Source organism: Phyllobates terribilis, unplaced genomic scaffold, assembly GCF_046119375.1.
Source record: "Phyllobates terribilis strain yellow unplaced genomic scaffold, ASM4611937v1 Scaffold_4__5_contigs__length_816908805, whole genome shotgun sequence".
Lineage (NCBI taxonomy): Eukaryota > Metazoa > Chordata > Amphibia > Anura > Dendrobatidae > Phyllobates > Phyllobates terribilis.
In genome coordinates, this window is record NW_027362764.1 from 629,779,881 (window position 1) to 629,793,116 (window position 13,236).

The 13,236-nt window shown below is 43.7% G+C and overlaps 1 protein-coding gene across 2 annotated transcripts in view; it reads left to right on the forward strand.

The window, feature by feature from the left end:
• Nucleotides 1-13,236, forward strand: part of CHD7 (chromodomain helicase DNA binding protein 7) — a 136,492-nt gene that overhangs the window by 65,918 nt on the left and 57,338 nt on the right. For both annotated transcript variants that reach the window (XM_073679339.1, XM_073679340.1), the window contains one exon: nt 8,202-8,611. In XM_073679339.1, coding sequence (XP_073535440.1) covers nt 8,202-8,611 — 410 coding nt within the window. The remainder of the gene's footprint in view (nt 1-8,201; nt 8,612-13,236) is intronic.

A 13,236-nucleotide genomic window follows, 5' to 3' on the forward strand; every position in this document is an offset into this window, starting at 1 on the left:
CAGGAGGAGGCCTTCAGGGCGTTGAAGATGGCCCTGACGGAAGCTCCCATACTGGCCTACGTGGACTTTTCTCAGCCCTTCGTTCTTCACACCGATGGAAGTCTCCTTGGTCTAGGGGCCGTGCTGTCGCAGGAGCAGGAGGGGAGAGAGCGGGTGATGGCATATGCGAGTCGCTCCCTCCAAGACTCTGAGAAGAACCCAGACAATTACTGCTCCTTTAAACTGGAATTGTTGGCCCTAGTGTTGGCAATGACAGAATGTTTGCGGAGTACTTGTCGGGGTCTGAAGTGTTGGTGAAGACAGACAACAACTCGTTGGCTCATCTGGAGAACGCGAAGTTGGGAGCCCTGGAACAACGATGGGTGGCTGGCATGGCTCGGTACGGTATAAGATCACCTACTGGCCTAGGGCTGAAAACACGCATGCTGATGCCCTCTCCTGGGTGACCCATGAGCACCCCGACTGTGACCGAGACTAAGAACTGGAGGCCGAAGAGGTGCCCAGCTTCCGGAGGGACAGATCGGGGAAGTGAAAAAAGGACTCGTGTTGGGGCGGCACAGGGACGAGTGGGTATGGATAAAGCAAATGGATGGAGAGATTGCGCGGTTGCGACAGTGGATGGCTTTGAAACAAGTCCCTAACCGCGAAGAAAGGGGGACCTTGACGCCAGCGGGGCTGAAGATGCTGCGGCAGTGGGAGAGGCTGAGCCTGCAGGACGGCTTGTTGTACAGACTGGTCCAGTTGGTACGGGAGTTCGGCCCCACTTGGCAAGTAGTGGTTCCAGAGAGTGTGATCGGGACACTGGCCAAGGAAGTACACAAGCGGGGAGCACACTTTGGACCCGAAAAGACCTTCCAGTGGCTGCAGAGGCTAGTGTACCACCCCCATCTAAGAGTTGCAGTGGAGAACGTCTGCCAGAAGTGCCAGAGTTGTGAGTTGGTGAAAACCCCAGAGCAGCGGGCCCCCGTCCAGACCATTGTGACTGCTGCGCCCTTAGAGGTGTTGATGATCGACTACCTGACCATCAGGCCGGCGCATCTCGTGTATGGACATTGCCTGGTCATGACCGACCACTTCATGAAATTCGCGGTGGTAACTCCGACCAGGGATTAGACAGCTGAATTTGCTGCCCAGGCTATCTGTCTGGACTTCATCAGGGACTATGGCTGTCCGAAGAGAATTCACTCCGATCAAGGAGCTTGTTTCCAAGGACGGGTGATGGAGGAGCTGCACCGGCTATACAAGATCGAGAAGTCTAGGACCACCCCTTACCATCAAGGGAATGGGTCCTGTGAACGCTTCAACAGAGCTTTGATCCAGATGCTTCGAACCTTGAAAGAAGATCGGAAGGTACGCTGGCCGGAGTTTGTGGCCGAGCTGGTGTGGGTCTATAATAACCGGGTACATAGTGCCACAGGGTTCACCCCCTACAAAAGGGTAGGGAGATCACCGAGCTCTAACTAGATCCCGTGGAGGACTGGCCCCGGACGGGCCCATCTACCTGGGTCCGGGATCATCGGCACCGGTTGCAGACTTTTCGGAGGTTGGTGCAGCAGAAGTTTAAGGAACATAGGCACCATGAAACGCCACCTCTTTGGGGGACTTCCCTTAAGGCGGGAGAACGGGTGTTGGTACGGGACAAGAGACCGCCGGGGCAAGCTGAGTAGACGGTGGGAGTCGACCCCGTATCGAGTGAAACGGAGAGTTAGTCCTGAAGGACCGGTGTATGAGGTTCAGCCTGAGGGGGAAGAAGCGGCTCCAACTAAAATCGTTCATCGAAGCATGTTACGGCCCTGTTTGTCTAGCGATGAGGAAAAGAAGGAAGAACTCTGCACAAGGACGAGAGATCCCACACCCAGTGCGCCCGTCTACGATGATGAGGAGGAAGAGAGGATAGTGGCTGCAATCCCCAGTCTCCCATCACCCACAGCTTCCCACACGAGAGAGGAGGGCCCACCGCTCCGTCAGGCTGGGCCGGGCGAAGTTGGGAACCCCAGCGACTATAAAGTACCCTGCGCTGCAACTGCGTTACGCCGGTCCGAACGATCCACGGCTGGTGTGCCGCCTATCCACTACAATCAGGATCAGTTCATCTGGCAACGTATCATCCAAGAGGTCAGAGTGTGAGCGCCTGGTGAAAAAACTCTTGCCCGTGGAATGGCGAGCTCAAAGGGAGCGGGAGTGTAAGAAGGAAGACTTGCCTAGGGACAGGTGCCTAGCTCTGGCGCCAGAACTGCCAGGATCCTGCCCAGTGTTGCCAGGGGACGGGATTAAGAGTGCACGGGGGACTTCCTGGACAGTGCTGGGGGACAGAGGAGCGGGACGGAAGAGAGGAAGTCAGGTGTCTGGGCTCGCGCGAAAGAGACAGTTGGTTTGTTGAGAGCAGACCGGCAGTTGGGGAGAAACAGTCTGACCTGCCGACAACGAGAGAGAGACGTGCTGCCCTGTCCTCGGTGAAATAGACGTGCTGACCTGTCTGCGGTGACGGACGAACGGGTGACACAGCTTGCCGCAAAACAAGGGGCGTGCGGTCTGTACCGGGCCTACAGAAAGTGATCGTTCAGTTACCTGCATCACCACAGTTTTCCAGACATCTGACGGTGACCTACGGATGAGGACGCACCCGGGATTAGTGATCCTAACGCAGTTTGTTGTACGCCGGAGAAGCTTGCTACGGCTCTTAAAGGAGTCATGACCGCTGTCGTGTGGTCAATAGGACTGGGGGCCCAGTGGGTGAGACCCGAGACCGCCCACTGCCGCCAGAAGAACGACACCCTCCGGAGTGAGTGTCTGAAGACGGACATGGTTATCGCTAAAGGACAGATAAATGCAAGCCTCCAGTAATCTACCTTCTCTTATTCAGCCTGAACTTTTGGGACTGCGCCTTATTGTTAAGAATCATAGAATCATAGAATGGTAGAGTTGGAAGGGACCTCCTGGGTCATCTGGTCCAACCCCCTGCTCAAAGCAGGATTCACTAGATCATCTCAGACAGATGTCTGTCCAGCCTCTGTTTGAAGACGTCCATTGAAGGGGAACTCACCACCTCTCGTGGCAGCCTGTTCCACTCATTAATCACCCAAACTGTCAAAAAGTTTTTTCTAATATCTAATCTGTGTCTCCTCCCATTTAGTTTCATCCCATTGCTTCTAGTCTTTCCTTGTGCAAATGAGAATAAAGATGATCCTTCTACAATGTGACAGCCCTTGACATATTTGTAGACAGCTATTAAGTCTCCTCTCAGTCTTCTTTTTTGCAAGCTAAACATTCCCAAATTCTGCAACCGTTCCTCATAGGACATGGTTTGCAGACCAGTCACCATTCTGGTCGCTCTTCTCTGAACTTGCTCCAGTTTGTCTATGTCTTTTTTAAAATGTGGTGCCCAAAACTGTACACAGTATTCCAGATGAGGTCTGACCAAAGAGGAGTAAAGACCGATAATGACTTCACGTGATCTAGACTGTATGCTTCTGTTAATACATCCCAGAATTGTATTTGCCTTTTTTGCTGCTGCATCACACTGTTGACTCATGTTCAGTCTATGATCTATTAGTATATCTAAGTCTTTTTCACATGTACTGTTGCTTAGCTCTATTCCTCCCATTCTGTATATGCTTTTTTCATTTTTATTGCCCAGATGTAGTACTTTGCATTTTTCCCTGTTAAAAACCATTCTGTTGGTTGCTGCCCACTGCTCCAGTTTATTTAGGTCTTTTTGAATCCTCTCTCTCTCTTCTCTAGTATTAGCTATCCCTCCTAGCTTTGTGTCATCAGCAAATTTAATCAGTTTACCCTCAATTCCTTCATCTAAATCATTGATAAAGATGTTGAACAATACAGGTCCCAGGACGGAGCCCTGTGGTACCCCACTTGAGACATTCATCCAGCTGGATGTGAAGCCATTTACAACCACCCTTTGAGTCCGATCACTAAGCCAGTTATGAATCCACCTAACAGTTGCCTGGTCCATTGCATACTTGGTCATTTTTTCAATAAGGATGGTGTGAGATACTTTGTCAAATGCTTTGCTGAAGTCAAGATATACTATATCTACAGCATTTCCCTGATCCACCCAGTCAGTGATTCTGTCATAGAAGGAAATTAAGTTAGTCTGACATGACTTGTTAGTTACAAACCCATGCTGACTCTGGTTAATCACTTCATTCTTATCCATGTACTTACATACATGTTGTTTAATAATTTGTTCAAATATCTTTCCTGGTATAGAAGTCAGACTCACCGGCCTATAGTTCCCTGGGTCCACCTTCTTCCCCTTTTTGAAGATAGGAACAACATTTGCTCTTCTCCAGTCTTCTGGGACTTCTCCTGTTCTCCAAGAATTTTCAAAGATTATGGAGAGTGGTTCTAAAATTTCTTCTACGATCTCCTTCAGTACTCTGGGGTGTAATTCATCTGGACCTGGAGACTTGAACTCATTTATGTTAGCTAAATATTCCCTCACAATCTTTCTGTTTACAGATAACTTGGATTCCTCTATTCCTTTAAAAGGACAGTGAAGATCAGTTGATGTTACATTTTCTTTCTGAGAGAAAACAGATGCAAAATAGGAATTAAAAAGTTCAGCCTTCTCAACATCCTCTCTTACCATTTCTCCATTTTCATCCTGTAAAAATCCTATAGCATCTTTGACTTTTCTTTTACTTTTGACATACCCCCAAAATCCTTTTTTATTGCTTTTGACATCTCTTGCAAGCCTTAATTCATTGTCAGCTTTAGCTAACCTGATACGTGCCCTGCAGGATCTGCAGACTGCATTATAATCTTCTTTAGATATGCCTCCCTCTTTCCATTTAATAAACATTTCTTTCTTTCTTTGTAGCATGTGTTTAAGTTCTGTGTTCATCCATCCTGGTTTCCTTAAATGCTTCCCATTCTTCCTACTTTTCGGGATTGTTAACGATTGTGCTTTGAGAATCTCATTTTTAAAAATTTCCCATCCTTCCTGGACATTTTTGTCCTTAAGGACATCCAGCCATTGGATCCCTCCTATTCTCTTTCTGAGTCTCTTAAAATCTGCCTTTCTAAAATCTAACCTTGAAGTCTGAGTCTTCACTTGTCTTCCTCCTCTAGTTATCCAAAATGCTATAATAGCATGATCGCTGCCTCCTAGGGTCCCAGCCACCTTTACCTCCTCAACCATTTCCTCCCTGTTTATAAGGATTAGATCCAAAGTAGCAGATCCCCTTGTTTTCTCCCCTACCTTTTGGAAGATAAAGTTGTCAGCAAGAGAGGATAAGAATTTGCTTGACCTGTTAGTTTTACTTGAGAGAGATTCCCAACAAATGTCTGGATAGTTGAAATCTCCCATGACCACTACGTCATATTTTTTGGAGAACTTGGTCATTTGATGCATAAAGAGTTCATCCATATCTTCAGCTTGCCCAGGTGGCCTGTAGTAAATGCCTACAATGGTGTCCTTTCCGTTGTTCTCTCCTTGTATTCTTACCCAAACAGTTTCCACAGAACTCCCAGTCTCTGAAGCTTCAATCTCTGTGCAGATATACGCTTTTCTAACATACAATGCGACACCTCCTCCTCGTTTATCAAGTCTGTTTCTTGCAAATAAGTTGTATCCTTTTAGCCTTTTATTCCAATCATGTGTATCGTCCCACCAAGTTTCAGTGATTCCAATGACATCATATTCCTTTTCCTGCATTAGTAGTTCCAATTCTCCTTGTTTGTTGCCCATGCTTTGTGCATTTGTATAAAAACATTTTTAGTTTGTGATTGGTTTCTCTTCCTCCCATATTTTTATTATTTAAATTGTTTTGTCTTTGTTCTTCCTTTCCACTTCCAGTAGCAGAGATCTCAGTAGTATTTGTCAGCTGTATGGCTTTTTCTGGCCTTTTGCTTCCCTTCCCACAATGTTCTAGTTTAAAGCTCTTCTGATGAGTGTAGCAAGGCGACTTCCAAATACATGTTTTCCAGTCTTCGTAAGGTGCACCCCATCTCTAGCAAGTAGTCCATCGTATAGGTAATGTTCATCCTTTCCGTGTTATAGTTAAACCACAATCATTTATTGTCCGATTTTACTGTTTTATTGTTGTTACTTAAATTTACACTCCCAGGGTGGAGAAACCAAATCTTGAATTAAACCTCTGCCATACTCTCTGCGTGCTGTGTGCGGCATCCGATCCTTTTAACACCGCTAATCATAAGCACTGGCTGTTTCGTCGGCCGAAGAAATCCAACACTACCTGCCGACAAACAATCATTCCTCTGCCTGGATTCGTCTCGTGAATGGAGGTCTTCATATGCTTATTTCATTAAAATGTTGTTCCAGATTGTTACCCAACAATCAAACAATAAAATTCTTTTATCATTGATCACATCTTTTATGCAGACCGAAGTATAATCTTTGGTTGGCAGCACATCTTCCCCTGTGTAAACTGGAGATGTGCTGCAGACCTAAATGAAAATTGTACAGAATCAACAAACCTAGGAATGATTGTTCCTTTCCACCTCTACCAATAATTGCAGCACGTGAAGCGTTTTGTGATGGACTTGCTTTATTATTGGTCAGCGTCCGTTAAGTGCAGTGCACTTGTAAAACGAGCCTAATGCTGGGTTTGTATGTGTAGGTACGGGTTAATCGGCAGTTGTGTTATAGCCTGAATAGATGATCCCAGTGCACTTTTATGTGGATAAAATATTTTATTTTGTGCCAAGTATAACATTGTTCTCGGCAGCACATATCCTGTATACACAGGATAATGTGCTGCCTATATCTATAATTGCATCTGACAAATGAGCATTTTGCGTGTTCCTTTGGTGATTCCCGTCCTGTTTAGATTCCCTGATAGTTGGGAACAAGCATGCCCAATTATTGGCTCCTTTAATAGCGCACATGTTCTTAGTTCTTTCCTGTTAGGGTCCCATTTTTGTTTAATTTGCACTTATACTTTTCATTGGGCAGGGAAAAAAAACGCATATGGCAGCCTGCCGTCTTCATTGACTTTCGTTTAGTGGGTCCAATTTAGATGCTGCTACATTTGTTGTGAATCAATAGGCAAATCTTCCAGCCGTACATCCAGGTAAAAAAATAACTATTCCAAAGCGATTAAAAGGAAAATTGGGTAGAAAAAAGAGGCACCAAATACCCAAAATAAAGGCAAAAATGTAAAAAAAAAATGCAAACAAACTTTATTGATGACAAAAAACAAACAAGAGAAAAAAAATTTAAAAACACACACAACAGTGTAGCTTCCTCAGGGGTAAAGTCAACTACACTGTTGTGGCATAACGCGCGGAGTCCGTGACTCTCCTTCCCTTCAGTCTATATTATGGGTTGTATATCCTGTGCTTCGTATGAATGATTTATCTTGATTAGACATTTATATTATAACCTGTTTTCTTCAACACTCCATTAGGGTTTACATTATTATAGGCACTTTGTTGTATTTTATACTTGAGCTAAATTGTATAATTGTTTAGCTGTGCCTTGGGTAACCCCTGCTTTATTATAGTTAATCTTCTGCATGTAATTTTGCTGTTTTGGTACTCAGTCTTTTCTACCCTGTTTATTATGATATAGTGATTGTGCTTTGCCTCAAAAGGTGTCCCCTAACCTTTTTTTTTTTGTCCATTTTTTTTATTTATTTTTTTATATTTATTCTCGTGTTTGTTTTGATATCAAGAAAATGTGTTTTTCGTCTTTTGGACATTTTTGCCTTTATTGTAGTGTTTTGGTGCCTGATCTACACCCACCCTCTCGCTTCCCAGTATATACACTCTTGTTGTATGGCACAATACCCCATATTATTGCTCCTGCGCTGCTGGTCCACTGCTTTCTCAAAAGGAAAGCGGACAACTCCAAATACATCCAACAATATAATGCGGTCCTGCAAATTACAAACTGTAAACCAGTGCTTGGTCAAGAACACTTCATGTGAATACAGCTGTGCTGTCTGAACCACAATAATCCTAATTTATAATGTCACCTTCCTCTGTTACACTGACACCCGTGGCTTTGACCATCTGGACCCATGGAGCATTTCCACAATGTCTGTAATAGAAGTGGCTTGTGGACTTGTGGGGGTTCATTATATTGTATCATATACCACATATATACTGCTGCTTGGTAGCCGGTAAATTAATGTTTCTACTCCTTGTGAAATAGACACTATGTGATGTCCTAGCTCGATTACTCCCATACCAAACATTTATGCTTTTTGTTTCAGCATTCCCCATCGGAACCTTTTCTTGATAACTCTGTGCCGGATATGACTCGAATTGGTGGCCCCAATGCTCCTTTAATGACCACGGAAGACTTTTTGCCGTCAATGCAGTCTCAGCCTCCGCAGAAGAAAAGGAAGAAAAAAAACAACCACATTACTGCGGATGGCAGCAAAGTTTTCGGTCAGGAAGGTTTCCCAGGAGAAAACTTAGAGTTCTTAATTGAGGGAGCACCGGATGGGAAGAAAAAGAAAAAGCCCAAGGTTAAAAAAGAACCCAAGGAGCCAAAGGAGCCTAAAGCAAAGAAAGAGCCAAAGGAACCCAAGGCTCCTAAACAGCCCAAAACTCCCAAAGAGCCAAAAGAGAAAAAGGTGAAGTCAACTACACCAAAAGCAAAGACCAGCAAGAAGGCAAGGTAAGCACAAGCCGTGGCTTTATTTTAAGGTGTTGCCATATACTGAATTGGTAAGATAATGTTGGGTTGTATATAAGGTCAGTTAATGCTTTTAGTAATTGGTAATAAAGACCTACAAACATTCTCCTCGTATTTGTTTGTGAATTTAAACTAGCTTTGGCAGAAAGAAAAGGAAATAAAGTGATCGTTTACACATTTCCAGCCTCTTGTATTGGCACATTACAAAGTGGAAGTGGGTATGCTGTAATAATTCAGTGTACGTGTAGTCCAAAGCACTTGTGGCTGCCGGAAATCTTCCCTTGCTGGATGCCCTTTTCTCTATTTTTGTGCTGTCATGTTGCCGATGTAGATCTTATGGTGCTCGTTTCTCCTGTAGAAGTCCCATTGTTGGTTGACAAGTATCCATTCACCTTTCAAAGACATTTTATAGTCTACATGTACCAGTCATTTACAGTCTGTACTAAGGTTCACAGCTGTATTCCCATTTCCACAGGAGTCGGAGCTGAAATCTCTATACTTTTGCTGCACAATGCTTGCTCTGATAACTTGCTTTCAGTCCCCTGAAACTACATTGTAATCTGGTTTTGGAATACCCATTAGGCCTCAGTGCAGAGCCTCTCACCCAGCCAAATCAGATCTCAAACTTTGCACTGATGAGGGGCAATACCCCAAAACACTGTGTCAGCAAACTGAGATTCTGATTTGGCTTTTATCTTAAGTCATATTGCAAGACTCGTTAAAGGGTCAATAGTGACTTGTAGGATTGCTGCTTCCAATAGGTGGCGCTATAGAGTTCTCGTCCTCTTCTCTCTTCCATCCCCAGGCTCCTCTTTTTATTAGAAAGCCCCCTCAGCATCATGTGTGCGCATCACGTAATAACTTCTTGGATTCTACTAATCATAAGAGGCACCTTTTGGATGCCACGCCAGTCAGGCGGCAAATGACTACCACTGTGGCCATTAGACCAAGGTCCTGCAAATCTTTCTGCTTGCCTCTAGTACAAAACAAATAATGCAGTGCATTTAAAAATGTATGTAGTATTATGTTTTGTAGCTGCACAAAAATGTTAGATTGTGTAAAATGTTCTATAAATCTTATATTGTTGAAATACGCCAAAATGTCCTGATATCTGTTCCCCTGTTGGACCCACTGCCATTTCTGGGTTTGCTCCAAAGAGAGCGAGGAAAAAATGGCCTCTGCCCTTCCCTTTCCCTTCTGTGTTGGCACATGGCTACTGACATCCTTTAGCGGGCTGTCTGTTTCATGCCATCACCACCCCCTGTTCTCACGTCTATTGTAGAAACTGAAGGGGGCTGGCTTAGCTACTGAAATGAGCTGACAGCCAGTTCCCTTCACACACACTCCCGCTACAGATATATTATATAGCATTTCCTATACAATGAAACTTTATAGGATAACCCCTTTAATTCTAAACTAGTGCGAAACATCTGATCAGAACATGTTTTATTTACTGAGGCTGTAGTGTACTGTGACTTTTGCACAATGTATTGGATATAACTTCTGTTTAGCTGAGACTAGTAGTTGCCAGTATGGCATTAGGATGTACGAATAAAGTCTAATTTTTGTGTTCACATTTCAAAAATGTTTTACAACCACTCGGAACATCTGAACCTGCCTTTCAAGCTGCGGCCAGTGTTGGGAAGTATATAATTTCCAGATGGAGGCACAGTCTGATGTACCTAATCCAAATCGGCTCTGAAACATTGTTTTCATTAGGATTAAAATATACGTCAGATTAGTGTTAGAATTTACAATGCTTTCTGAGAATTTTACAGTTTTCAGGTTTTGTGGCAAAGCCTTTTACTAATTGTCTGCATATTGCATGTCCTGCTCGAGAGAGAACCATCAAGCCATGTATTTCTACGGTCATGGATGCCGTTCAGAGAGATAAAGATGGAGAGATCTCTCATAAGCGGGTTGAGTTAACAAGAAGAAGAATGAAAATAGACAATTCGTTACTTCCTAATTTTTTTGGGAAATTGGGGACGTGATTTTCTACATTAAATTTCTCGGTAACTGAAAGATCATTACTCTGAAGTACAGAGGTGATCTCCTCTTATGGGGGTTGCACAGGCGCACATTCCTATTTCCTGTCCCTGGCACAATTCCTAGTGGTAACCAGTGATTGGCAAAATAGGATAACGAAAATGAGGCTTCAAATTTTGGTGGAAGTTGCTCCCATTCTCTAACTCGCATGTTTCAGGCTCTGACCATCTGCAGTTGTCTTCCTGGGAAAAGTTCCCCATATATACAGATGTGGCCACAAGTTTTGGGACTGACACAAATTTTGATTTTCACAATGTTTGTTGCTTCAGTGCTTTTAGATCTTTTTTTTGTCACATGTTTCTATAACGTTTTAAGCTTTTATTGACAGATATTGTCTTACTATAGAGCAGATTTATGAACACTAATATTATATAATTCTTAGGCCGCAGACACTTTAGACTAGAGAGTCTTGATGCGCTCTAGATTTCTGTTAGATAAATGGTCTGCATCTTTAGACTGTTTGGTAGAGTTGAGTGAATCTCTTGAAATTTTGATTTTGGCAGATTTGCTTAATTTGGGGAAGGGCTCAAGGGAAGAAGGTTAGGTGGTTTTTTTTTTTTTGCATTGAATAAATTTGGTGAAAGTCAAAGCTATACTCTCCTTTCCTCGGCCCTCACCATAACTGTCCTGCCACTGTCTGGTCCTCCTGGTGGCTCTTCTTTTGCTGCTTTCTCCTTCCAGTCAATTTGGGGTCTCTACTATCCTGGCACCGCAATGGCGTGACACAGACAATTGGCAGTGATACCATGCTGCATGCGATCACTTACGACCTGACTCCTTGCGGCTATGTTGCTGCATAGGGCTTAACCAGCAGCGGTGCCAGAAGAGAGAAGACCCAAAAGTAGTCTGAAGGAGAAGGCGAGCAAGAAGTTGATCAGCGGTCTGGGTGATGGGGATGGCGTGGAAAAACATAAGACTTTTTTTTATTTTATTTTTTTATACCCATTCCCGGACTTTAGAAGCTATAAAAATGATGGACGGCTAGTCCAGATGGTGATCGATTCACCATAAGATTTTTTGGGTAAATTTGTATCCAAATTACCGCAAACTATTTGCTCATCTCTGATGTCTAGTTTAATATGAAAAGACCTATTAGTTGGCTTGCTTCTTTCCAGAAATGTATGGCAATGTTTTGGCTCATGGCGCTGCACATTAGGCCATGTCCCTTTTCAGTGAGGTCACGCCTCATGTCAAACAAGGCACAGAAAGTGTCTAACATGCATAATAAATATAGTACAGGTCATAAGATTTAGATTTATTTTTTTGGCTGAAAATTATACCAGAATTGTAATGTATTTTAGTTTGATAAATGCACCCCTTGGTGATTTTGAAAGGTTGTTCACTGCTGGCGGCCCTCTAATTTGCTCATGGATGGAGCTGTTCCCATAATATCCTATAGAGCAATGTCATTGTGGCTCTCATCACCTCATGTCATCACTTTGGATGACTTGTCTGATCAGCCTTGGAGTGAGTTATGTCCCCTATCAGCCATCGCTCATCCAGGTAAGATCCTGCGTGCAGGGTTGGAGGATGAGAAGTCTTCACCGTTATATATGGCCAGGCCAACGAGACGGCTGCTGGCGCAATAAGTGTAACAGTACCAATCACAAGAAGTGTTTTATAATCAGACCGTGTAACTCTCAAGGACAATGCTTTCTTCTTAAGTATTTTTAATGTGGAGAACCTTTTACCAGGTGATATGGGGGCAGTTTTTGCTCCTATTTTATTCCCTCTGCTCCTCTAAAAAAAAATGTTTAAATCCACCATATACGAACCAGAGATATGAAGGGTTTTATGTAGTGCTACTTTGTGTGGTCTTTACCAAGGGGGATGTGTCTCAGAGTAATTATGCAGAGCATCCTAAAGACCCCCTCCCCCTCCCCCCCCCAAGAAAAATCCTATGAGCCACACCTCTTTGGTAAAGGCAAGAAAAATTTGCACTAAATTAGAAGACCCATATCTCTGGAACTGTATGGCGGATTTATAAAGAGGGGGGGGAAACTAGAGGAAAAACTGGCAACTCTTGACCTGGTGAAAGGTCCTCTTTAAGTGTGGGTTACGGAGGTTTCAATGCATGTACAAAGATGTAGAATTGGGCAGTGCCTCCCCTCCTCTACACATCCTGACATCATCCTGTCTGCACACATTAGGTGACTTCTTGTATGTTCCCTTACACCTTGTACCCAAGGCTTTATCTGTAACTATTTGTTTTTGGAGCCAAAGTTTTGTGCGTATTTGTTTCTTAATGTGTTTATTCTTTTAATTAGCACGCCCTAACTCTCACTTACACATTAAACTGAGTTACGGATTGCTGGCTACCTGCAATCACCACTAGGGGAGGCATAGAGCTAATCACATGTGGCTATTGTTCAGCGCAATAGATAAGCTCCCCCTAGTGGTGTCTAATGGCAGCTGTAGTTTCGTCACGATCATTACTGACACTGCAGGGGATTGCGTATAACAATACATTTCTTACGTTTTTCATTGCATGTAAAGTTATTGGCAAGCTGTGATTTAAAGGGAAGGAGTTATCAGAAAGTGATCTATTGATTAAATCA